The 27,521-nt window shown below is 47.6% G+C and overlaps 1 protein-coding gene across 1 annotated transcript in view; it reads left to right on the plus strand.

Annotated features, from left to right (window-relative positions):
* RETREG3 (reticulophagy regulator family member 3) overlaps positions 1-27,521 on the plus strand; it is a 409,160-nt gene that overhangs the window by 254,833 nt on the left and 126,806 nt on the right. Inside the window, exon 6 of the mRNA XM_078645370.1 lies at positions 20,680-20,817. Coding sequence (XP_078501496.1) covers positions 20,680-20,817 — 138 coding nt within the window. The remainder of the gene's footprint in view (positions 1-20,679; positions 20,818-27,521) is intronic.

A 27,521-nucleotide genomic window follows, 5' to 3' on the forward strand; every position in this document is an offset into this window, starting at 1 on the left:
TCTCAAATTAGGCTTACACCAAATAGCATTTTGGATGCAGAAACATTTTATAAAGTTAAATGGGGAAAAAACAGAGATTCTAGTATTCGGGAATAAAAAAAGACTTATGGAATCCCATACACTGGCCGAGTAAAATGGGCAACTTACCGTACCCTTCCCCTCAAGTGAAAAACCTGGCATCATCATAGATCAATCAATCAATCAGGAATTTGTAAAGCGCGCTACTCACCCGTTAGGGTCTCAAGGCGCTGGGGAGGGGAGCTGCTACTGCTCGAAGAGCCAGGTCTTGAAGTGCCTCCTGAAGCTGAGGTGGTCCTGGGTCAGTCGTAGGTGGGTGGGGAGGGAGTTCCAGTTCTTTGCTGCCAGGTAAGAGAAGGGATCTTCCTCCGGCGGTGGCTCGGCGGATCCGTGGGATGGTGGCGAGTGCGAGGTTGGCTGAGCGGAGCTGACGAGCGGGGGTGTAGAGCGTGAGTCGGCTGTTGAGGTATGACTCTCTCAGCATGCATTCTCAATCAATCAAAGTAACGGCAACCTGTTTCACCATCCTTAGATGGTTAAGGACAATCTGCTGGATGCTACCGAATCTACCAGGAAAACCGTAGTCCATGCCTTAATAACATCAAGACTTGACTACGGAAATGTTCTTTACCTGGGAGCAAACAACGCTGTAGTCCACAGTTTACAAATGGTTCAAAATGCCGCTGTCCGACTTCTATGCGGAGCCCCAAAGTAACAGCAACCTGTTTCACCATCCTTAGATGGTTAAGGAAAATCTGCTGGATGCTACCGGAATCTACCAGGAAAACCGTAGTGCATGCCTTAATAACATCAAGACTTGACTACGGCAACATTCTTTACCTGGGAGCAAACAAAGCTGTAGTCCACAGTTTACAAATGGTTCAAAATGCCGCTGTCAGACTTCTATGCGGAGACCCAAAGTTCTCCCCTGTCTCGAACTACAGACGCAAACTGCATTGGCTCAAAATAGAAAACAGAATAAAATTCAAGGCCTTGAGTCTCCAGCACAAAATTAAGTCAAGCTGTACCCCTCGCTATCTTCAGTACCCCGTAACCTTCGCTCTTCCACCCAAGGAAGGTTTGTTGCACCCAAATTCAAACTTGTCCGGGTGGGTGGTACGTCCTTTTCCTACCTTGGTCCCTCTACTTGGAACTCTTTACCCACAATCCTTCACAATGAAACAAATTACATACAGTTTTGTAAATCTTTGAAAACTTGGTTATTTGACAAATAATGACTCAACTTCCTGGCTCCCATCCCTGTCCCGTTTTTTGCGCCGGGAAACCCTTTTTGGGTATCTGTTGCGCACTATAAATTTAAAAAACGAAACTAAACTACTGCAGTCTCCTCAGTAGGAAATGCTTTCAGTTTTTTACTTTGATTCCATCAAGAAGGCATTCAGATGTGTCACACATTTGCCATACAATCAGAATGTTAGCACTCTAGTTGTTCATTAGATCACTGTAGTAAAGCTACTGCTCACCTGGGAGTTAACTGGAAGTCTACTGCTGGTATTGAAAGTGAGTGTTTCAGTCTGCATGTCAGAATTTTCTAATGCAATAGAAGAGGATTTGAGATCTCACTTAAAACATACCCTACATTTTCTTTCTGCAGCACTAACCATAATTTCTATGGCAAAATGAACCCCCTCATTTTGTTCCTTTTTAAATTAAATGTTTTAAGTGTTACCAGTTTATTCCAATCAAGATGGCTTCAGGTGTGCCATAATTTTGTCATAAGTAAGACTGTTAGCTCTCTAGTTGTTCTTTAGACCATTCTGGGAAGCTGTAGTAGAACACAGAGGCATCAACTGACAGGCTGCTCCTGTTGAAATATAACAGAAAGATATTTGAGACACCTCCAACGCAAACAGCCCTCCGGGGCCTACAGAAACCCCTGATATCCAGCAGCAAAGTCCCCCCACCAGGGTTTTGAAAGCATGCTCACAAGAAGCCTCAAAAACCGGAGTCCCATCCCCTAGGACCAAGATCAGTTAATTGTCTGATATAATTCACCTGACCTCAAGGCCCATTGATGCCAATAACTTAATTCTTGGTCATCTGAATCTAAGGTGGAACGAGACAAACCATCCTCTAATCCAATCGCTATCCAGTCTCCTATGTGATAACAACCTTACACAATACTGTACAGAGGAGACACATTACAAAGGAGCCACACTGGATGCCATCATTGCGCAAAAGAACTCCATCACGGTCAACCACATACTTCCCGTCGACTGGTCTGATCACCACATGATACTATTTCATATCAACTCTCTCCCAACAACCCCCAGAAGACCCTCCCAAATGGATGAGAAAACCTCTCTCAAGTGCCCCTGGATATCCTGGAAGATCAGATAAGCTCACTTCTCCCGGACAACAAAGTCCACCTCTCCTCCAGTGAACTCACTGACCAGTACAATTCCGAGCTAGTGTCCTTACTTGACAAATTAGTTCCACTTAAGCTCAAGAGGAGCAGAACCATTCCATCCAGAACATGGTTCAACTCTGACCTTAACTCAGAAAGGAGAAACTTAAGGGCTAAAGAAAGAAAATGGAGAAACAACCCGACCGCCATCCTTCGCGATCAACTGAAATCAGCACGTAGGAAGTACATCAACCACATCAAAAACAAGAAATCCAGTTTCTTCCCCGAGGCACTGGACAGTGCCAAAAATAGACCGATAGCATCATCAGACAACAAACCTCCAAGCCAGTGGCCTCATCCGTACAGGCGTCCAAAGAACTCTGCGACAACTTCGCCCACTTCTTCAACAACAAGATCACAAAAATTGAACTATCATTAGTCTTCAACAATTCACTCCCCATAAAGAGTATCACGGCTGTACCCCATGCTCTCTCTCCTGGCTCCTTGCCCACCCCCTGGCTGAGCTTTCGCCCCGTTCAAGAAACGGAGATAATCTCGTTGATCTCCACCTCCAAACCATCAGCGCATATCTCAGATCCCATTCCTCCCCTTCTAATCAAAAAAATGAAACCCGCTTTTGAACCGCTTTGGGGCAAAATCATAAACCGCTTCTTAAAAAATTGAGTGGTTCCCGATTGCCTTAAAATGGGGCAAGTCACCCCCCTGCTGAAAAAACCCGGTCTAGATGCGACTGATTTGAACAATTTCAGACCTGTATCAAACCTCCCCTTGCTCTCAAAAACACTTGAACGTTGCGTACTTCATCAACTAACACAGCACCTGGATAACATCAACGTATTGGACCCCCACCAGTCTGGTTTTAGAAAAGGTTTCAGCACAGAAACTGCGATTCTGAACATCATGGATGATATCCATGGATCACTAGACTCTGACAAATGCTGCCTCCTCATTCTCCTTGACCTCTCGGCAGCATTTGATACGGTGGACCACAAACTCCTCATCAGGGCTCTTCAAGAAAGAGCTGGTCTCGGCGAGGTAGTTCTCAAGTTGTTTTCCTCCTTTATACACAATCGCACACAAAAAATCAAAATCAAGAACTTCACCTCCGAAACGCAGCAAGTCAACAAGGGCGTCCCCCAAGGATCGGTGCTCTCTCCACAACTCTTTAACATCTACATGGAACCGCTATCCAAACTACTCAGAAAAGCCAACATCTGCTTCCACCTTTACGCGGACGATATGCAGATCTATCTGGAAACTACCTCTCTCAAAGACATCCAAAGATTAAACGATGTCTTGAAAGATGTGCAAGAATGGCTGACAAACAATCACCTGAAACTAAATCCAGACAAGACCGAGACACTCCTCATCTCGAACCAGGAGGATAACCCACAAATCGCTGAATGGTTAAAGGCTATCGATGCGCTCAAAGGGAATCTTACTCTAGCAGACTCTGTCAAATCTCTAGGCATCACCTTAGACCCAAAACTAAACATGATGAAACACATTAAGAACTCGGCCAAGAGTGCATTCCTTAACCTTAGACTGCTGAACAAAATCAAACCCTATATTCTCAAACTGGCCACACAATCTCTGTTACTGTCAAGACTGGACTATGGGAAATCAGTCCTAACAGGAATTCCTAAAGCACATCTGGCACCGATCAAAACAACATTACATGCGGCAGCCAGAATGATAACCGGCATCAAAAAATCTGATCATATCTCCCCTGCACTTAAAGAACTCGAATGGCTTCCAGTAGAAATTTGAAGTAACTTCAGAACGGCCTGCCTAACCCACAAACCCCTCTATACAGGCAAACCCGAATACCTGGCAAAAAAACTCAAAAAGGCAGATCAAGCCAGAAATCTGAGAAGCTCTAACTCCCTCCTACTCATCCCACCTAAAACTAGAAGGAAAAGATCAGCGGACTGCTCTTTCACTGGAAACGCCCCCAAAATTTGGAATTCCATTACTCCGCACATCAGAAACATACCCTCCTTTATGGAATTCAAAAGTCAACTCAAATCCTTATTACTTACCCGTTCCCTTGGATGTGGACAACACGGGACAGACAGCAAGCATAGAGCTATGTTATCCCTCAGAACCTTGAAACCAAAGAAGCTCTACATGACAATTATGCCGCTCTATACTATGTCATTTGTTTATTGTACATCGCTCACTTGTCATGTTTCTGTTGATTATATACTATGCGCCTACTGTAAACCGCTCTGATACCTTTGGGTCTTGACAGCGCTATAGAAAACTTCTAAAATAAAAATAAATAAACTTTTGTTATAGCTGTTAGCAGTTAGCTCTCTAGTTGTTCTTTAGAACGCTCTGGGAAGCTGCAGTAGAATCAGAAATCAACTGACAGTCTCTGCCCTTATTGGATGTACATGTTTTACCGAGAATGTCAGATTTCATTCTCACATGACTGAGAAAGATAATGTGAAAATATGCTCTCATTTTAGCTTCTGGTGCACGTTCCAAAACTCTATGGGACAAGCATGTGAAAATAGTTTTCTCTCAAACATGATTCATGATATCCCAGCAGAAGGTTTTCCACAGGGTAAAATCACCACAATTCCTGAAATTAGTATGGTACCATCAACAAATGAATTCTAATGTAACTAAAGTCCGTTATCACCCTTTATAGTTCTCCTTTTGGTAACCCTCAAAATCTTCGATTCACTACAATGCATTTCAATGGTGTACTATCATGTATATTGGTCCCAAGATGGCTGCCAGCAATTCCAGGATGAAGTGCTGACAGCCAATCAGATTAGGCTCCGCCCAGATATCGGTATTGTTTCTTTTTCACATTTCTCAGGAACTATTGAATGGATTTACACCATTTAACAAAGAGTTACCTTTTTGCCAAATTTGGTGTAATTCTATTCAGCAGTTTGGGCTGTAGCCGCGGCTAAAGTTCACGGTTTACCCCTTTTGTGTTATGTGCAATCTGTAGAAATGAATAGTTTGAAGAAGGGGGGTGTGGCCGAACAGCCACGATGGTGGACGGCTTTTGCTAGCCCGGCCGGGCTTTCTCCGAATTACACAGACCTGTGGAGATCATCTGCCCGCCAAACCGAGCGGAACCGCTTGAGGACTTAGCCCGGAGCACAAGAGCCTATGCGGCGGCGAAGAAGAAAGCCGGGGCAGACAGCTTTGTGGCGCGCCGAGAAGCGCGACACAGGCCTCTGCAGCCGGGAGGTGGAGTGGCGCTGCGGCCCGGCGGCAGACCTGCAAATCCCGGGGCTTACTTAAAGGTAGTCGCCGGACTTGTCGAGGCAGGGCCCGCGCCCTGTGGACGGCGGCGACGGCTGCCTGCCCCCTCCCCGCGGACATTGCCGGACAACAGTAACGTCAGCGGAGTACAGGGAGAGGCGCACCGTGTCCCGTGCTCCAGATACGAGACACTGGGGCGGGTGGCGACGCCATTTTGTGGCTGACGGCCGGGGGAGAGCTCCGGGACTGCGGTGCGGCCCCTGCAGCGAGTGGACCTTCGCGGATCTCCCATAACCCTGTCTCTTCCCCCCCCCCCCCCCCCCCCCCCCCGATCTTTCTGAAGCAGGCGGCCCGGCGAGGGACCACGAACCAAGAGGCAGAACTGTGTCGCCTAAAATCGCCAGGCTCACAAGCTAGGTGGTAGCCGTGGTGGGGAGCTGCTCCCACTTGCCATCTTCATCCTGAGCAGGCCTTAAGGCTGGGAGTGACGCTATCACAGCGTGAGCTGCTGCCTGATGTAACCCCGGTGAGGGTTTGGACCCCGGAAAGACGACCCTGTTCGGAGCCGGAACCCCCTGTTCATCGGCTCTTTCTCCACCTGGGAGCCCTGGCGCGGGATCGTCGGAGCTGGTGCACGGAGGGACGAGGGCATACTGTCTGGGCTGCGGCGCACGTGCGGCCGGAACACCTGCAGGGCGGCTGAGTACTACGGGCCAGACGCAACATGGTCCGGAAGGGCCAGAGAAACGTGGGGGGTCCGGGGGAGCCGACGGGACCCGGCCCGCAGACAGGGGCTGGGGCGAGCGGCGGCGGGCCTGGCTTGGCTGACCAAGCGATGTCGAATACTCAACAACCGGACAAGCTGGACCTTATACTTCAGGAGATCCGAGATTCCCGACAAGCGCCGGAGCAACAATTGGGGACCCTCACCACTAATTTATCCCTCCTAAAAGCTGACCACGGCAAGCTGGCGGACAAAGTCAAGGACCACGGGCTAACACTTTTAGACCTTGCGCCCACGGTGGCTGATCATAGCACATCTATCCAGGAAATACAAGGCCAGGTCGCTGCGCTGATGGAAAGGGTCGAGGACGCGGAAGGACGCAATCGAAGGAATAATATAAGGGTGATCGGCCTGCCAGAAAAATGTGAGGAACCGCGGGCTGAAGAGTTCATGGAGCAGTGGTTCAGAGAACACGTAGCGACGGACGGACTCTCCCCATACTTTTGTGTGGAAAGGGCGCATAGGATCCCGACGGGACAGCCTCGGCCGGGGCGCCCTCCGCGCCCTCTCATTGTTCGTATCCTTAATTACCGTGACGGGGACGCCCTCCTGAGGAAAGCTCGTGAGAAATCCACCATCCATTTTGAGAATCAGAGGGTGTCACTCTACCCGGATTATACGAACATGGTACAAAAACAGCGGGCCTCCTACATGGAGGTGAAGAAGAAACTGAGAAGCGCACAGCTGAAATACGCATTACTCTTCCCCGCCCGCTTGAAAGTTATCCACGGGAAGAAATCTCACTTTTTCGAGAGCCCTGCGGACGCTGAAGAGTGGCTGTAGGTGATGGGCTTGGACGGCAGTCAGAAGGCGTCTCAGGAGGCGGAGGCGAAGACGTCGGAGAAGAGCTCGGGAGGTAGCCGCCGCTCCTCCTCTGGATCAGGACAGAGAACTGCTGGGCGCGCACCGTCGTGGGACCATCAGAAGGAAGACCAACTGGCGGCTCTCTCGCTCGCTGGCACCTTCAGGGAGGACTCGGCGAAAATAGCCACGGACTCTGACGATAACACGGTGCATTCAGACTCGGAAAACAGTGTGCTGCTCTTTCCTACAATCACACCTAGATCCGCTGACTACCTAATCGACAGCTGACCCGTCGGGTGACACCCAGGACTGACACATCTGTAGATGTCACTGTACGGTATCCTTTTTTGCTGTATTTGGTGCTTCTAGTGCCTGCCTATGTTTGGGAAGCTGTGTATGGGGGATGTGGGTGATACACGTGATGAGAAGACAATGACTCTTTCCACAATATACATCACGCCCCCTAGAATTGGCACTGCACTGGGTACCTCGGGGCAAGGCTTGAGGTTGCTTATTGACAACCCCATAGATGCTGTCTGTATATCACACTGACCTTTTCTTCTATGCATCAAGTGCCCGGCCAGGCCACTGTTGAGCCGGTGGAGACCGGAACTGGTAACAAAATAGACGCATGTGTGCTAGACCACCACCCCTATGGCGAATGCACAAAAATTTGGTTCTCTATGTTTTTATTGTCAATGTTGGGCACAGCTATGTTCTATGGCTGCGCCAAGTTTGTTTTGTTTCTGTTAGATGTATTTAAAGGTGCACACTCCTGCGTTCAGCTCCCCGGTGTTCTCGGAACACGACCACTGACGGAAATGGTTCCGCCACCTAAGGATCATGGCTGAACAATCTGGACTGTACAAAGTCATCACCTGGAATGTGCGTGGGCTAGGGACAGTGCAGAAAAGACACAGGGTTCACTCCTACCTCCTTAGACAGCAGACACAAATTGCCTTCCTGCAGGAAACACACCTCACGGTAGCTGAAGCTCAGAAGTTACGGAAGAAATGGAGAGGGACTATATATTCCACGTCATACTCAGCATTTTCTAGGGGAGCCATAATCTGGGTGCGACGCGGGACACCGTTTATTGAAGCGGAAAGGAAGATGGATGAGCAGGGCAGGTACATCCTAGTCAAAGGTACCCTAGATGGCAAACTGATTGTCCTGGGCAGCATCTACACCCCGAACTACGACCAGGAATCGTTCCTGCAGAGGGTCGGGAGGGCACTCTCCTCGAGGGCAGATATTCCCTGGGTACTTGGGGGGGGGGGGGGATTGGAACGCCGTGCTGGATCTGGCCCCTACAGGCCGCCGGCGCTATTAAGTTCACTGACATTTTCAAGGCCTGGGTGGAGGGCTGGGGGATGCTTGGCGAGAGGTACACCCCACACACAAAGCATATTCCTTTTACTCCCCCGTACACGACTTACACACACGTATCGACCGACTCCTGTGCTCCCACGCGCTGCTTTCAATGATAAGTGCCCCAGAATACTTAGCGAAGACCTTCTCGGATCATAGGCCCCTAAAATGCACCTTTTTCTGGGGCAGGGTCCTGACCACAGTCCCCACATGGCGACTCAACCCTCAACACTTGGAAGACGGACCATTCAAAGCAACTCTTTCAGAGGCACTGACACACTACCGGGAGGTTAATTGGGATACTGCCTCCTCCAACCCGGTGGTCTGGGATGCGATGAAAGTGGTAATGCGGGGGGGGGGTAGCGATTGGAAAGTTGGTTGGCGCCAGGCAGGAGATACACCGGAAGTTATGCGAGGTGGAGGACTGACTAGCGGGGCTTGAACAGGAGGCAGTTGAGGATCCTGGGAAAAAACAGGCTCTACAGGAACAACATATTTTGCATGCAGAGACATTAGAAACACTGCGCACCCTTGATCAAAAAGCCTACTTACAGAGACAACACACGGAGGCGGACCGCTCCGGTGCACTGCTGGCCCGATTAGTACGAGACCGGCCTGACACCCCAATCATCACTCAGATCCGTAACCAAGCGGGCTACCTAGTAGGCACACAATCTGACATCAACCGGGCATTCCATGACCACTTAAAGACCCTATATGGCCGAACTGGGACGGAAGATCCTACACGAATAATTGATTTCATGCAGGACCTCCACTTCCCCCAACTGACAGCAGAGATACAAAAGTCGATTGAGGGACCCATTACCCAACAAGAAATACGCGCTGCGATCAAACACTTAAACAGAAATAAGACACCGGGCATGGATGGACTCCCGGTGGAGTTCTATTCTACTTATGCTGACACATTAGTACCGGTTCTGGAAAAGATCTACAAGGAAGCCTTCGAGAAGGGCCATCTACCACACACAACCATGCAGGCCATAGTGATCTCTATACCTAAACCGGGTAGGGACGTCTTGGAGCTAGCAAATTATAGGCCTCTATCCATGCTGGCCACGGAATATAAAATCTTGAGCAAAGCTATAGCCCTACGTGTCCAACCCCACCTGACTGCACTCATACACTGCGACCAGTGTGGGTTCCTCCCGGGGCGCAGTACCTCCCTCAACACGAGATGCCTACACGCCATAATAACGGCGTCGCCGGAAGAGCTGGCACAGGCGCTATGCATAGCGTTAGATCTCAAACAAGCGTTTGATTCGCTTTCTTGGTCCTTTATGTTTGCAGCCCTGTGCCGATTTGGTTTTCAAGCCCCGTTAATAAGGTGGATCAGGCTGCTGTATACTAATCCCACGGCCAGGGCGAGAACGGGGCGGTATGTATCGGCCGAATACACAGTTCACCGAGGCACCAGGCAGGGATGACCCCTGTCCCCAATGCTGTTTGTGTTAGCGCTTGAACCACTAGCCATTGCTCTTCGCAAACACGCAGCTGCGCTGGGTATACCAGTGGCGGGGACGTCCCATCTCCTGTCTGTATATGCGGACGACATGTTATTATACCTCCGGGACCTGGAAGCCGACCATATGATATTGTATGATACCTTCCGCTGATTCGAAACAGTATCGGGATTGGCCATCAACCTGGAAAAATCTGTGGGATTTTACTTCCGTGACAGGCCTCATCCGCCCTCCCTACCGTTTGGCACCTACATGATCCTGGTAGCCCAATCCAGCTTTACATACCTGGGAATCCGCATATATAGGAAGCCGGAGGACCAGCTGGATGGCAATATTTCTCGGGCCATCACCGGCCTCCGTGGCAGCATCGGTTTTTGGACCTCACTCCCCTTGTCAGTCATGGGCCGCATTGCGATAGCAAAGATGGTAATGTTGCCACGCTTGCTGTACTACTTCGTGAATCTGCCTATATGTATCCCGCACCGCACCTTTGCGATCATTAAGTCCTTATTGATCACCCTTATATGGGGGTCGGACAGGCGACGGATCCGTCTGCTAAAATTACAACTTATCACCTCCCAGGGGGGACTGGGTGCCCCCGACTTCCAAGCATATTTTTACGCAAGTCAACTTCAATGGTTGTCTTATTGGCTGGCCGGGAAAAACCTCCACGAGATCGGATGGACAACGGATCGGTTGGGCCGGGGTGACTTACATACCTCACTACTACCCAAGAGTAGACTTCCACGAGAATGCCACCCGCTGCTCCGCACCGCCCTTCTTTGTTGGAAGAAGGCATTGGCATATACGTCAACGGTTCAGCCATATGCAGATAATATCCCCCTACTAGGTATCCCGACACCGCAGGGAAAACTTACCAAATATGCCCTAAGGGACTGGACGGCATGTGGGATTGAGGGGGTGGGTAGTTTCTTCGGGGACAACCTACTGTTGGACCATCGCACTTTCGTGCAGGTGACAGGGACTTCTGACAGACACTACTTATTACATGCCACTGTCTCATTTTATCAGGACGAATTGGGCGCCACAACGCATCCAACCACAGCAACACGAACTAGTACACATAGTGCATCACATGGGAGCCGGCGGTCACTTGGTAAGATGGCTGTACACAGGGCTTAGGACTCATGCTGCATTATCCCTGGACACCCTGCGAGATACCTGGTCACGGGACACAGGGGAGGATTTAACTGATATAACCTGGCGGGTGGCCCTGGAACATCCAAAGAGAGTTTCCCGAAATGTGAAATTCAAATACATCCAAGCCATGATACTCCATAGGGCGTACCTCACCCCGGAGAAGATCCACAGGATGTTTCCCGACGCCTCTCATCAGTGCCCGCGCTGTAGGGCGGACGAGGCAGGCCTCCTACATATGCTTTGGTCGTGCCCACAGCTGGGCGGTTACTGGAGCGAGGTCTGCCGGACAGTGCGAGTGGTTTCTCAGATACAGGTGAAAGAGAGTGCACTGTATTGCTTAGTGGGAGCCCGTCCTCGCCCCAAACCATTAAAACCCAAATGCAATTTGTGGATTTAGCTCTCCTCTTAGCGATCAGGAAGATTACAATGCAGTGGAAGTCACCGAGAGCGCCTAGGATGGAGACATGGCGGGCGGATGTGGTGAAATGGGGCCGAACAGAATGTGTTGCCCTTAGAAAGGAGGAAGAAGGCGGGAGGAGGAAAACCCCGATGGCACTGGACTGGGAGGTCATGCTACTAGAATTAGATAGTATGGATCGGCCACTGCCCCAGGGCACCGGAGTGCACTGTGACCCTGAGGGGCTACTGTAGTATCTACCGAGCACTGTGGCGGGACGGAGGTGGTTATCAGAGCTCCTATTGCATAATCCTGGCAGAGAGTGGTCAGCGCTGGGGAGCTGAGGCGGAACAGTTAGGAGGAATTGGACACCTGAGTTGGATGGGTGGGGGAGGGATAGTTGGGGAGAGTGAGGGTGGGTATGGGGACATGTATTGATAATAACAGAGGACTCTAATACTGTGCACAAATTTGTATGGAAACGACCTAGAGGATGAGTCTCCGCCCTATATTTGCAGACTGGGAGTAAATTAAAAAGCGTAATGTATTGCATGTCTGTTGCTAATACTGTATACATATGTGACGAATATACATTCACGAATAAAGTTTTGAGAAAAAAAAATGAATAGTTTGAAAAAACTGTCATTCTCTGTTTTATGTTAAGCTCAAACTCTAAATTGTAGCCAAATTTGCTGTTGGCCAAAAAGTTGTATACGACTCTTGCGAAAATGTTCTGTAGATATTTTCGCGTATGCAGCTAAATAGTTATCATTGATGTATACTTCAGATGATGAAATCAAAAGCTATGAATATGACATTTCGGTAGAATAGAAATATATCTTGGAAAGAGGCAAAGATAACAATGTTCTCACCTTTGCAACATTAGGACTAGTTTGTTGGAGCTGGGGTTGGAGAGTTCCTTCACGATGTTTAAGAGCTCTTTGCTGCTGTGTGCGTTGTTGTCTAGGCGATCTTTGAAGGAGGCCCTTTCGGCGGACCTGATGAGCTGATTGTGTCTTCGTGTGGCGTTCTTGTGGGCCACGTAACTGTCCGTGGTCTATTCACGGTGCCATTCCTTCTCTAGTTTATGGCAGGTTTGCTTGGAGGCCTGGGGGTCCTCTGTGAACCAGCTGGCTTTCTTGCTGGTATCTGTTGGCGGGTTTCTTGATCGGGCAAGAGTGTTTGCGCAGTTTTCGATCCACTGTCTGAGGTTGCGGGCGACTGGGTCGGCGGGTGGGCTCCGGGCGAGGGTGGTGGTTAGCTGGTCGTCAGTGACTTTGCTCCAGCAGCGGCGGGGGATCTGTTGCGTGGTGGGTTTCCGGAAGGTGAAGTGGATGCAGCGATGGTTGGTCCAATGGAGTTCGGTTGTGTAGCTGAAGGAGACGTGGGAGCTTGCAAAGAAGATGGGGTCAAGCCTGTGGCCGACAGAGTGGGTGGGTGTTGTGACGAGCTGTCTGAGTCCGGGGTTGTCAATCAAGGTGGTGGAGTTAGTGTTGTTGTTGTTCTCGAGGTGGAAGTTCAGGTCCCCGTGCAGGATGTTGTCTGTGGTGGCGAGGGCGTGTGTACTGACGAAGTCTGCGATAAAGTCGCTGAACTGTGGCCAAGGTCCGGGGGGGTCTGTAGACCAGGGTTCCTCTGAAGGTGGTGTTGGGGTTGGTGTGGATCTGGAAGTGCAGGTGTTCGCCGGTGCTGAGGCTGTCGTTGGTGCTGGTCGAGACTCTGAGGTTGTTCCTGTGGACGATGGGTTCCTCCTCCTGTTCTGTTGGTGCGGTCCCTGTGGGTGATCTTGTAGCTGTCCGGGATGGCTATGGCCATGTCTGGTACCGAGGAGGGGTTCATCCAGGTCCCCTTCAGGAAGGCGACGTCTGGGGAGGTTGAGTCGAGTAGGTCCCAGATTTCAATGGCGTATTTGCGGACGGAGCGGGTGTTGGGAAGAATGCATCTGAGGTGGTTGCGTTGTTTCACGGTGGGTGGATTGGCAGGTCGGATGCTGGTGAAACTGCAGTTCCGGCAGGAGAAGGGTCCTTGGGTGTGCTTCGGGGTGGCCAGGAAGCAGGTGTGTGATCGTCCAGTATTGAGTGCGAGGAGGGTGCTGGCATCATAGCGGAGACGGGCATCGTGGCATTCGCGGGAGCCAGGGTTCTGGCGCTGGGCGTGGTCCAAGCGCAGACGGGCTTGCCTTAGGCGCGCCTTCGGCACGTCGGCCGCCATATAAGGGGAGGTCGGGGGAAGGAGCAGCTGGGAGGTGGGAGCGGGGCGGCGAATGGGTGCGCAGGGCAGATGGGGAGGCAGCGGCGGGAAAACGAGCGGGAGCTAGCGGGGAAAAAAACGGCAAGGAGACAGTGAAATAAAGCAAAAACAGAATAATGCAGCTAAAAATCGTTAAACCAGAACAAGGAAACCAAATACAAGAAGCACAGAATACAAAAACGCTGGAAAAGGGGGGCAGCTGACTTACAGCAGCAGCGGGCTGAAGGCACGAACACACAGGTGGTGCTGCGCTGCGTGGGGAGCGGCCTAACCTGCAAGCAGGGTCAAGGGTCTTTAAGTGACATTAACTATTGCCAGGCTGATATATTTTTCCAGTCCTAGGCTATAATACACAAAACAAAACCGGGGAGGGGAACAGTTGTGTGGAAAGGCCCTCCATTTCCCTGAACTCGTATATATATAAACCAGAAATGGAGGGTATCTCCCAAAAAAAGTTCATCAGGCACAGTACATGTTCTTATATAACCCTCACCCATGTGCTTATCTTGTGGTACACTAAGTCATAAGGTCCTCATCTGGTGAGGTGCTCACCACCAGGTGGGTTCAAATTCTCAGTGCAAAGGAGCAGTATGGTATTATCTATGTTCTTCATGGGATCTTAGGACTGAAAACTTTAACAATATCTCCAGGTAACACTAACCTGACACAAAGAGGTACTTACTGAGCCAGTGTGTCTATTCTAAGTCGACATGTTTCATCTCCTTCACAAGATGTGAAGAGTTCATCAGGACTTCTAAGACCCTTGTACTCCTAACCTGTACTGAGGAGGAATTATGTATCTGCACGCATTCAATGCAAGATCGGGAGATAGTTACCCAACCCATCTATATAGGGTGAGTAGATTAAAAACTAGAATATGATAGACATATAGTTGCAGCCATCACACTGGATCTGTACGCTTTTTCTTAGAGTCTTACAAGTGCCTCTCTGGTGTTCACCAAGGTGATGCCGGTGGTCGCAGCTCATCTGCCCAGATCAGGGGTGTCATTCTTCCTCTACCTCAATAGCTGTTTGTTGAAGGCGGACTCACCCCAGGATGTCTTCTTCCACCTTCAGACTACAGCGAACCTTGTGCTTTCTGTGGGGTTCACTATCAACGTCCAGAAGTCACACCTGACTCCCTCTGAGACACACTCTTTCATCGGAGCCATTCTGGACACAGTGCAGTTTCCTGCCTATCCTCCGGCGAGACGAGTCCAGAATATTCAGGCTATGATTCTGGTCTTGGATTTTGTGAGACTGTCTCTGAGGCAGTTGGGCTTCATTGCCTCCTACATCCTGCTGGTAACACACGCCTGATGGCATATGCAGGCTCTGCAGTGATACCTGAAGTCTCAGTGAGCGCAGCATCAGGGGAATCCCTCTAACTTGATCCAGATATCCAGTGGAACTGCAAAAGATCTGCGGTGGTGACTGCAAAAACTGAGATTAGTTCAGCTGTAAACCCCTCTCCCTTCCCCACACAGGGCTGACTGTAGTGATCAGATGCATCACTCCTGAGTTGAGGCAGTCATCTGGGAGAGGTAGATATCAGAGGACTTTAGTATCCGGTGTAGTCTTGCCTCCACATCCACCTGTTGGAGTTGAGAGCTTTTCGATCAACATTAAAAGCCTTTCTTCCTTCTATCAAGCGAAGGCTGGTTCAGATATTCATTGACAACACCACCACCATGTGGTATTATAATAAACCGGGTGGAGGTGAGGTGGAGTCCTGCATCTCAGGATATATTCCTAGTGGTTCACCATCTGGTGGGTTCTCTAAATGCCAAAGCTGACAAACTCAGCCGTCGATGCCTAGTGGATCACAAATGGCATCTCTGTCCAGAGGTGGTGCAAAATCTCTTCAATGATTAAGAACATTGGTTAGTTCTGTTCCACACTGCTGAGAATGTGCAATGTCAGCACTTGTGTGCTGGACTTTCAAAGGCGACTCTTGCTCTGCAAAGCTTCTCATCGCGACTGAAGCTCCGGCCTCTTGTATGCCTTCCCACAGTTACCACTACTGCCCAGAGTTATTAAAAAGATCAGGAAGGAACTGAGCCAAGTAATTCTTGTTGCTCCGGATTGGGCATGGAGAGTATGGTATCCCAAGCTCCTGACGAGGAGTATCGGTACTCCGATCAGGCTGACCCTTCGTTAGGATCTACTGTCACCGCAACAGGGCATGGTCCAGTACTTGAGCTGCACACTCTCTGCCTTCTTGCTTAGAGATTGAGTGGTGGTTAGTCTGGGATCTTATTCTGGCAGTCGGGCGTCCCTCAACCAAGAATGTTATTTTGACAAATCTGTGGCTTGGTGTGCTTCCAAAAATGTTGATTCCCCTTTCTGCTCCTTTGTCTGAAGTTTTGTTTTTTCTCTTACTAGCCAACAAGAATTTGTTTGGGCACAGTTAAAGGTATCTTTCGGCCACATCAGTGTTCTGGTGGTTACCGGATCATCCCTCCCAATTTTAGTCACCTGTTGTAACTCGTTTCCTAAAGGGCCTACAAGATAAACCCTTCATCATGCCCCAACTGGACTTGAAACTAGTTTGGACTTTCCTTATGGGCTCGCTCTTTGAGCCCTTGCACAATTGTCTGACACATTTTTTTTTTTTTACAATTAAAACTGTGTTTATAGTGACATTACACCGGTCAAAAGGGTTAGTGAACTGCAACCACACTCTGCTCCTTCCATGTACAAATGTTTTCCCAGATAAATTGGTTTTGAGAACCTGTGCCTCTTTCCTATTGAAAGTGGTGACACGCATTCCGGTAGGCCCGACCCTCACTCTACCTCCATTCTTTGCTCTACCTCACCCTTCTAGAGATGAGAGACTCCACTGTCTGGACACAAAAAGAACATTACCGTTCTACATTGAGCGTTTCAAAGAGTTCCGGGTGGAAAATCAACTCTTCGTCGGGCGAAGAAAGGAAAGGTCTTGAAGTAAAGGACCATTTCGAGATGGATTCTGCTCTGCATTAAAATCTGCTATGCACTGACCAAAAAGCAACTTCCTGAGGTTCTGCATGCTCACTCCTCCAGAGCCAAAGCTGTGACCACTGCGTTAGCTTGCGGAGTCCCTGTCCTGTACATCTGTCAGTCAGAAACGTGGGCGTCTCTGCACATGTTTACCAAACACTTCTGCCTGGACAGTCAGGTCTGTCGTGATGGGCATTTTACCTGTTTGGTCCTCCAGTATTTTCTGGTCTTAATCTTTTTGCAATTTGGTGCAAGCTGTGCTTTTGATGTGAATTAGAGGAATGTGTTACAGATGCTCTGTACATGACATTTGATCACAATCAGATCTTTGCAACCTGAAACCATTCTAAGTGAAGAGGAGGATCTGCTGGCTCGTCCTGTTCCAAAGGAGCATATATCCTAGAGGGATACTATAGCATTATCACCATGCAAAGTATTTGTAGTAATTTTGGGAAGCTCTTGTTAGAATCAATTAGACTGTTGGATTGGAGCCTTTTCCTAAATTGGTGGCCAGAAGATTTGTGTGGCAAATGTGACCAGGATCAATACTGGATAACCTCTCCTGCCCACCTATCCTCCCCTCCAAACTACAGCCACGTGCTCCCCTGCTGATGGTCTCCCACCTTGTAAGTGTGTCATGAGCCTGTTGACTCCTCACACTCTATTACTTTTTCCCTCTCCTGTTCGTTAGATCCGGGCTACCTTTCCTAGCGTTTGGCCCTGCCCTATTTCACCACTGTCACAAACCTCAAACAGATTTCCAAACCTCCTTGGATGATCATATCCTTCTAGAATGTGGGTTTTCACCATCGCACCAAGCTTCTTAGTGTGGTGAGTGTGATGTGTGGAATTCGCCTGTAGAGGGAGTTTATTAGTATTCGAGCAGCTTTCTGTATAAGAAGATAGCATGTGTTGTAGTTGCTCATGCGGTAAAAACTATTTTCCATTTTCTGTATTTGCCAGAGTCTGTGCTTGTATAAGAATGTACGTTAGATAGGTACAGCCCTTAAATCACTGTAAATCCTTTTATGCCAACACTTAAATCCTCAGACTCTGTTAAATTCAGATACAATGGCAGGGCAATTAATTTCTGAGAATGACCATGTTGATGATAGCACAAGACACTATAGGACCATGCAATTGCAGTAAAGTTCTAAGTCACCAGAAGGATGGATGACCCGAAATAATTGAGATGCTACCTTGGCAGGTTTGTGTGTCACATTCATGCTACTCACTCTGGAATCTGAATCTAACCAAAGAAAACATTTTTCAAAATTGCAACCGTACCACTAAATGTTGAAGAGTGAGTCTTTGTCTAGGGTTGGTACATTTTAAAAAGCTGTCCACCATTAAAAATAATATTTTTCCCTTTGCAAAGTGTTGCAGATTTTGAGCCTAGGCAGAGCTATTTTCTCTTTAAGAATTCAATTAAGATACCCCCTGTTGGAGAACCAGGATTCCAAATTAATACTTTTTAAATCTTGCGCTGTTGCTTACGAAAATCTTTTGTTAATTTAAAAACAATGGCTTTGGGCCTGTGCATTGCTCAATATTGTTTGGCTTCATTGTCTCTCCTGTTTTCTTGCTTCTCACATGATCACGTGTGAGCACCTTTTGACCGCCTGTTGCTTTTACTGATTATGAAGACATAAACCTACTCCCTTCCTTTAAGACTGTTACCAGACAGTATATGTTTTTAAGAATTAACTTATGCCGCTGTTGCATTGTCTTATTTGTAGCTTACCTGTTTTATATTCAGAGAATGCTTTATTCATCATCAATACGGCAGTGTTTTCAAAAGGTTTTTTCACCCTTACCTCCCTGTACCTCCACCCAGCCATGAACCCTAATATCACCCGTACTTCTACCCACCCTTAAACCATCGATTCACTCTTACCTCCACCCACCCCAAAGCCTAAAATCATTCTTGCCTCATTTTGCTTCTTCCTATCCCTGAACCCCCCCCCCTCCAATCACCCTAAATCCACCCTTACCTTCTTTTGCTTCTACTCATCTCTGAATCCTAAATGCATCTTTACCTCTGCACACCCTTAAATCCTGAAATCACTGGTACCTCCCTTTACCCACCCTTGAACCCTAAAATTATGCGTACCCTCTACCCACCTTTAAACCCTAAAATCATCTTTACAGCCCTTTACTTCTACCCATCCCACACCCTAAAATCAAGCTTAACTCCCTTTAACTCTACCCACCCCTGAACCTTAAAATAAACTTTGCCTCCCTTTACACCTACCCAAAACTCTAATCTCTTACCTCCCTTTACCTCTACCTAACCCTGAACGCTAAAATCATTTATATTTAATAACATAGCAAAATGTTATTTAAAAGAATATATATGCATACCTGTGTGGTAAAGATACAAATACCTGCGTGGTGCTTCCCTGCGTGGTAAAAGTCTTGTATGGTAAAGGCTGTTTCCCTTCATGCAAGGCACATCCCCATCCCCTCCTTAGCCTCATGCGCGCTAGCGGTTTTCCCGCTGTGCGCTGTTTTTTTTTTTTTAAAACCGCGTTACATGACGAGCTCAGCTCGTCATGAGCGTCGAAGGGGTTAGACACTTTCCTGCCCTTACCCTAGCGCCTCTAAATGTTTTGGGGGCGCTGTCAGCTGTTTTATGCTCTTCGATATATTTAGCAGCCAGTTTTCCCACTCATGCGCTTTCGCTTTCAAGACATTTTGTTTACTTACATGGGGCTTAAAGCAAGTCCATTGCTTACTATCACTCATTTCCTTGCTGTGATCATCAGGTCACAGGGATAGACGTCCTTCCAGAACCAAAATGCTGCTTGCTTAATGTCTGGGAGCCAACAGACCTCAATCATTCGGATCAGGACTGGGTAACACTTGGTCTGGCCCTGGCAAAAAGGAATATAGCTCTTAACTGTGGATCCAGGCAGACCCTGACCCTGCAGCAATGGTGCAGAGATATGGACACATCAATGGTGACCGAAAAAGCTGTGTACGTACATAGGGAATGCCCCCAAAAGTGGGCCCACATTTGGGGGAGCTGGAACACATTCCGCGGCAATATATGCGAGCCCCCGCAAGAAGGCATAATCTCTGATGATAGTGAATAAGCTAATGAGCCGGAGGTGGGGCTATGTACTTAGCATGTAGTCCATTTAATAGATATGCCTCGTTTTTCTGTTGCACTGCAAACGACACAGAACAGCTCAAGAAATGTTATACCTGAACACATGTATGTAAGTAAATGCTGCTAAAATGTGATATAATGACTAGCACCGATTATTTGTTATAAAATAAAAACAAATTTATAAAAAAAAATGGATGAATAATTATGTATTATAATTTATTGTTGGGTTATGTTTGCTAAAAAGGTGGTGGTGTCATTTGTTCCTGGAATGATTCTTTTTTTCTTTTTTCAGAATACTCTCATACTTGCAAAACCGACAACTGCCACTCTTGGCCAGCGCTGGCACTGTCCTAGCACTTCTGTTATCTAACTCTCAGGCATGTTGTACAGCAGTCGTGCTTCTGTACAACATGGCTAATAGACATTGACAAAGCAAATATCCCTTGCATAGGCGCGACCTTTTGGCTTAGCCAATGCTGGTTGCATTTGTATTTCTAAAGAAAGTCTAATTTCTGCATGAGGTCTTTAATGAAACTTATGAAAAAAAATAGTTTCTACCCCAGGGTAGATGTTACCGTGGAATCATGAAATACCATTTTCCTGTACCCGATGCCACATAATCTTACCTTAAAACTTTTATCTACTCCTGCATCAATTCTGATACTGACCTCCTTAAACCGTTATGCTTTCTTTTAGTGCTTTTTGTTCTGCTGTGGCCCCTTGCTGTATATCACAGATTATGGCAACAGATTTACTTGAAGATGGAGCCAGCCCTGCAGCGGCTGGACTTCAGTGTACGAGGTTACATGGCGACAAAGCAGAAGGAGCGAGAAAGTACGTATGCAACATTAATATGTAGTATACAATATGAAAGTTAATAGCTATAGGGTACAAAATAAACATTTGTGTTTAGAGAAGTATCACATTTCAGTTTTTCTTCTATGTAATTTGAAGGCATGTATTAATGTTTTATGGTTCAGTCCTCATGTTTTTCCAAAGTTAAATGCTTTAGCCATAATCTTATTATGTAGTATTCAGTAGTGTTTGGCAATCCTTCATCATAATCTCTTTTTATATAGAGAGTACGGGGTGTACAAATGGATAAATCTACAGCCTTCGTTCGTTATTTCAAGTAGAGTCCCATTATAATCATTACCATGTAGTGGGCTTTGCATCCATAAAAAATGTATGACGTGGAAAGGGCTGCCCAATTCCCAGTAAATTCATTTCACCTTCAACGATGGTATCCTAAGTGTTTGCTTTTTTTGATTTGAGTTTCAGTAGGCTGTGAATAAACCTTCTGTTACATTAATGACCTTAGAGTGGTCAGACCGAACTTTTAATTATTTAGTACAGTTGTGAAGTGCTCACTTTGTGTGAAAATACCACATTTTAGAGAAATAAGAAATACAGCTTTTTTCTGCTAGCATTGTTGGAAGATGTATTCAGTGTCCTACCTTGTGGCTGCCATCTCGCTCCTTCACTGCCAGTTTACCATTGTTTCCCCTATACTCACACGCCCATCCCAGAGACTGTCCTAGTTCAATGAGTTGTGTTCGTGTTACAAGCGCTGGAAGTTTTGGAATGCTGCTAAAAGTCTTCTGAGCACCTAGTGCTTAGTCTGATATGTTCAGTGTAGGAAATTCACCTTTTTTGCATGATCTCACTGAATTTTTCACATCTTGCTGGACCCAATATTTTTACTGGTTTTAGAACTCTGTGCATTTCACGCCAGCTAACCAGTAGTCAAGTGCCCTTGCTCTGCCTCTGAATGTGGTTCAATTGGCATATTACTAAATGGTATATTTAACTTGCCTATTAGTCCTTAGTATGTGGAACAAGATGTGCCCAGTTCCGGAAAGTTGAATGCAATTACTGGACAGAATCACCTATTGGTCATCCAGTACAGTGGCAGTGCAAACATTGCTTCAGGCTTTCCCTGTGTAGCCTGACAGTAGAAGTGTACGAACTGCAATTCAACCTGTCAAAATACACCATTGTGACTGGTCGAATCCTCCTTTTGAAAATATTCATAAGTAACCCAGTATAAGCCTTGTATTCCAAAAGGCAGGTGCATAGCATTTCCACTGGGACATGTTGGGGTGCACGAGACCCAAGAATCAAGCTGGCGACTTGTGAGCTAAGCTCTGCTAGCTTTCTCCCAAAAAACAGCATTGCCGCACCAGTGCACAGTACACCGATATGAAGAGCCTGTGGGGCCTGATGATCCCAGTTGGGGAATCACAAAGAGATCTAGCCGCTATTCGCTGAAGCAGCTCCTGCAGGCTTACGTTGTCGGCATGGACCTTTGGTCCTGGTGGAGCTGAGGCGCTGGGCCTGCACCTGGAAACTGTTGTTGGACAACTGGCCCTGGAACGCCTACACTATGCTTGTGGCTGCTGACGGACCTCCAAGAGGAACTGGCATTGGGGTCGTTGGCATGCACTGGTGCAACCCCCACTCCTGCAACTCACCGCGGGGTGTGGCTGCGGCTCATGCGGACCTGTGAGGCTCTAGAGCAAGAGGGCCAGGCATGGGTGCCGCAATCAGCCTGGCGGCCCAAGGACTGCAAGGGTCTCCTTAAGGGGATGACTTGCTTGAGGCCTCTGGGGCGGTGTCTCCCCCCCAGGTCAAGACCTCATTTGGTGGACGAGAGGAACTATTTGCACACTTACACTTGTCTTCATGGGGAAGCAGACAGTAACTGAGATGGAACATGTGGGCTAATAGATGATCTGGCCCCCTCCACCTAGCCAAAGCCATAGAGAGATTGCAACTGACTGTGCAACTGACTTGCTTCTGCAGGTGAGGTCGTTTTTGCCTACTGTGCTCCCATATTTCTGTGCTTGTGTCTCTGTGGATTTCACATCGAATGCCAGAAGGATAGTTTTTGGCCTAATCCACCACATTAACTTCCTTCTCACCAGCCGCCACTTATTCTCCCTTCCACTAGCCGTTACCCCTCGCTCAGTAAATCGTTTCATTTTCCTCACCTACTGGCACTGGGCACACTATGTTCGTCAGGTGGCCCTGCGATCTCACCGGGGCCCCAGTATCTGCATGCTATACTTATAAGTGCCAGTCTTGGGAGGGGGAGTCTCTGTACTGCAATCTGCTGCCACTAAAGACTATACCGATATGAGCAAGGCAGATCATAAGTAAGGATCCCAGCTTTTTATTTTTACTGATTTTTACAAATCAATACAGATCATAAGCAACCTACGTTGCAGTTTGATAAAATACAGAGAGCTCCATCTGTCGTGGGGGGCCACAGTCCCAGTCGTTTACTGTGGGGATATTTCTGCACTGTTACATGATATGAGAATGAGTCTCCACACCATTGACCGCAAAATTGATACCCTGACAAGCAGAATGTACCAGTTTCAGGCGCCCATTGACAAGCAGAATCATAGGCTTACTTGGGTCGAGTCTAGAGTGTCTGATGTGGAGGACTCACAGCAGCTAGCAGATTCACAAATGGTCTCGCACGACTGACGTGGGAGCTACAGACGGCAAGGCAAAGAACAAAGACCTGGATGGGAGCTCCCTTCAAAATAATATTCGCATCTTTGGGGTAGCAGAGGCAACCAACATCACCAGCATGGAACTCTTTGTTGAACAACTCCTGATTATGCTGTTCAGCCACAAGTCCTTCTCTGTAGACTTATTGTGGAGAGTGCGCATTGCTCACTGACCCCTAGTCTGCGTTGGGGTCATAGTCCTATCCCCATTATAGCGAGACTCTGAAGTTATAGGGACAGAGACCAGGTTCTCTGCCTAAACAAGATGTCCCCATAGCTTTTATCTGGATTTCATCCTTGCAGTCAAGGCAGTTACATGCAAGAGCAATTGCATACTCTATTCTCTTCCCAGCTCACCTTTGGGTAGAAAACCAAGGGCTGAAATATTTTTTTATTTTTGCATAGCTAGGGAATTCTTCTCCCATCTTAAACAGGGCGGCACCACAAGCTCTGTGACTAGCAGCTCTTTCTCTTCCAGACATGGACGATCACGAAGTTACTCATCTTGGCGATAATGACTGATAATCACTGCTTAGGTTGGTGTAAACTGTTAATTACTATGCATATTCTCCGTGTGCTCTTTTTTTCTCAGAATGCTCTTGGTCGCACACCTGTCTCTTGGAGTGTATACCATCTGGGCACCTTGTACTTCTGTTTCAGGTTTTATCTCAGTTTGTGTGTCACTTTGGTGTTTGGCTAGGCATCTAAATCCTACAGTCGTGGGGTTTCTGCCCACCCCCAGGGTCCATATATGCTCCATGGTGCTCCCCATTGTGTGAATCTCATTCTCTATATTGTTGATTGATGCCATAGAGTGTTTTTTCTGTAATGCTCTGTTTCGGGTTATTTACTAATGTTTGTGGTTGGCATGAGTGGTGGGAGGGAGAATGCCTTTGGGATGTTTGTTTCACTATTAATGCTACAGGCTGTCAAGGACTCTCAACCCCCACTTTTGCATCCAAGCGGGGACCCAATCGATATTTTCGTCCTATTCCACCTATTCACTGGCAATGGTCACGCTTATTAATAAGTCCCTGGGGTTCACACGCGGAGCATTTGACTGATTCGGCTGGCAGATCAGTGGTTGTGGCAAAAAAACTTGGCAGGCAACAGCTCTTACTGGTTAATGTATACGGACCAAATCTTGACAGCCCAGTGTTATTTTATGAAATAACAGGCACCTGCACCAAATTTATGGATTGGCCTATTATATGAGGTAGGAATTTAATTACGGTACTGAATTTGGGTATGGATAAACTATCTGCTTAAAGTAGACACCCCACAAATAAAAAAGGGCCTTACACCATAGAATTTGATTATGACTTGATGCATTGCGGACCCTCTCATTCTATTTTTCCATCTATGATATGTTCTCCTGTATAGACCTATGGCTGCTGAGTAAAATCTTTTTACCCAAAGTGCAGGATGTTCACATCTTGCCCAGAACATCCTCTGGTCACTTCCCAGTTCTGCTGACCCTACACCACCACCACACTTTCTTTCCTGGCGACTGAAGGGTTACGAGCTTTGTGGCCCAGTCTTCAGCTCCGAGGTTAAAGCAATTCTGAAGTACTTTCACGTCATTGAGCACTCTGTATCTACTGCTGAAACGTTATGGGAAGCTTTTAAGGCATGCGTTCATGGAGACAGTCTCTCCAAAGCAGCGGGTGGCCTCAAGTCCACATGGAGCACTATTGACCATCTAGAACGGGAACTTAAACGCTTAGAAAATGAGTACGCCCGCTCGCCAAAGAAATCCACCCTGGCGAGGTCTTTACAGCGCAAGTCGTTACAACGACTTGCATTGGAGGGCGCTGGACTTAGGAGTAGTATAATTTACTATTCCAACTCCAGTCTACATACAGTAGGGAAGGTGTTGGATAGTAAATTATACTATTCCTTGTCCTATAGCGCCATCCAGCGCAAGTCGTTGTAACAACTTGCGTTTTAAAAACCGCGATGTAATGGCATCGCGGTGTAACAACCGCGTTGTAAACGACGTTTCCCCTTCAGCAACAGCAGACAGTACTATTCAGAGCATTCCCACTGTCACCCAGCAGATATTGCGGCAATTCAATAAATCTATCTGGGGTTTGTGAAGCGCATTACTCACCGTGAGGGTCTCACGGGGCTGGGAAAGGGAAGTGGATTTGGCGCAGCTATGTCTCATCCAAAGAGTCAGGTCTTAAGACATTTCCTGAATGCTTGCAATGTGTGGGATCGTCTGATGCGGAGAGGGAGTTCATTTCAGGTCAAACCCCCCCCCCCCACTCTAGCTCTGCGACAGCAAGTTATTTCAGCCAGGGCCAGAACGGCAGATTGGAGGCTTCTTTGGGGGTGTACAAGGAGATTATTTTGTTGAGATATTGGGGTCCGACATTGTGGAGGGATTTGTAAGCATGGGTGAGGAGCTTGAAAGTCACACTTTTTTACTGGGAGCCAGTGAAGTTCTCATAGGTGTTGGGTGACGTGGTGTTGTCGTGTGATGCCGAGGACCAGTCTAGCTGCGGCATTTTGGATAGTCAGGAGTTTGAGGAGTAGAGATGGGTTTATTTCGGCGTAGGGGTCGTTCCTGTAGTCCAGTCTGCTGGTTATGAGTGCATGGGTGACTATCTTTCTGGATTTGGGGGGATCCATTTGTAGGTCTTGCAGAGGATGCGAAGGGCATAGGTGAAGGGTGGGATGAGAGACCTATTAAACTCCCCATTAACACTAGCCGATATTCAGGCCACAATTAAGGACTTCACGAGCAGTAAGGCCCCTGGAGCAGATAGTCTACCTTTCAAGTTTTATAAGGAAGTTGCTACTATTTTAGCCCCTAGATTACTAGCCGTTTATACCCAGGCACTGGAAAAAGGCAATCTTACCCCCTATAATGATGGAAGCCATAATAATTGTTCTTCTCAAACACGGCAAGGACCCGAGGACCTGCACTTCTTACAGACCGTTGTGTTTGTTAAACGCAAATATTAATATCCTAGCAAAGATCCCGACCCAACGCCTTCAATCGCCCATGTAATTTGTTATTACCGAATCGGGCCAGATTCAGTTCACCGCGTCCAACCTATTTTAATCTCCGTACCTTGATGACAATATTTATCGGGTGGACCCAGCCAGACCTGCCAGCTGTTGCCGTGCTTTTCAATGATGAAAAATCATTCAGTACTTTGGAATGGCCATTTATGTTAGAGGTCCTTAGTTGATTGGGTTAGGTGCCTGTTTTTTTTTTTTTTACAATTAGTCATCCTGCTGTACACAAACCCCAAAGCCAGGATCCGAGTCAATTGGCACTACTCTGAAATCATAAATATAGAAAGAGGCACAAGACAAGGTTGCCCTCTATCACCCTTAATATTCGCAGTAGCAATGAAGCCACTGTCCCATTTCCCTCGGTAGTTTTACTAGCACCATGGGCAATGGATTGGCGACAGGGCATTGGTGTTGCTTTATGCTGACAACATTATCGTTTATCTCCAGCTCTTGGATGCCCATCTATCCCTGGTCATCAGCAAGGTCATTCGATTAGGTTGCCTGCCCGGACTCCGAATTAATTGGAACAAGTCAGAGATGTTCCTTTTCACAGACATGACCACAGCACCAGCGGCTGAATACCCTCTGAGCAGTGACTGTGAAATACCAGAGTATACATATTATAAGGAGCATACCGTAATTGCTGAGAAGCAACTTTGGCATGGCATTGGACCATTTTAACGTGTGCATCAAGCATTTGCTGTGCCTCCCCATCTGAATGTCTTTTTTGTATTTCCTTAATAAACATTGTGATCTTACCAAACTTTCTATACCCTGTTAATGAACATTCCTGTGCTCATCACCAAACGTGTATTGGGACGACAGTCACATGTCCGATTCTCCAGTATTGGGGTGTCTTTCATAGATTCCCATGCCTGAATCATTCCCCGTCGTCGGAGTGGGAGTCCCACGGTCCATAAAAAAGCAATAATATGCCTATAAGAAACCAAAACCTTGGTAATAACCAATCAGGCAGTAAAGTAGCCC

The sequence above is a fragment of the Lissotriton helveticus genome, chromosome 5_1, assembly GCF_964261635.1.
Source record: "Lissotriton helveticus chromosome 5_1, aLisHel1.1, whole genome shotgun sequence".
In the NCBI taxonomy this organism is placed as follows: Eukaryota; Metazoa; Chordata; class Amphibia; order Caudata; family Salamandridae; genus Lissotriton; species Lissotriton helveticus.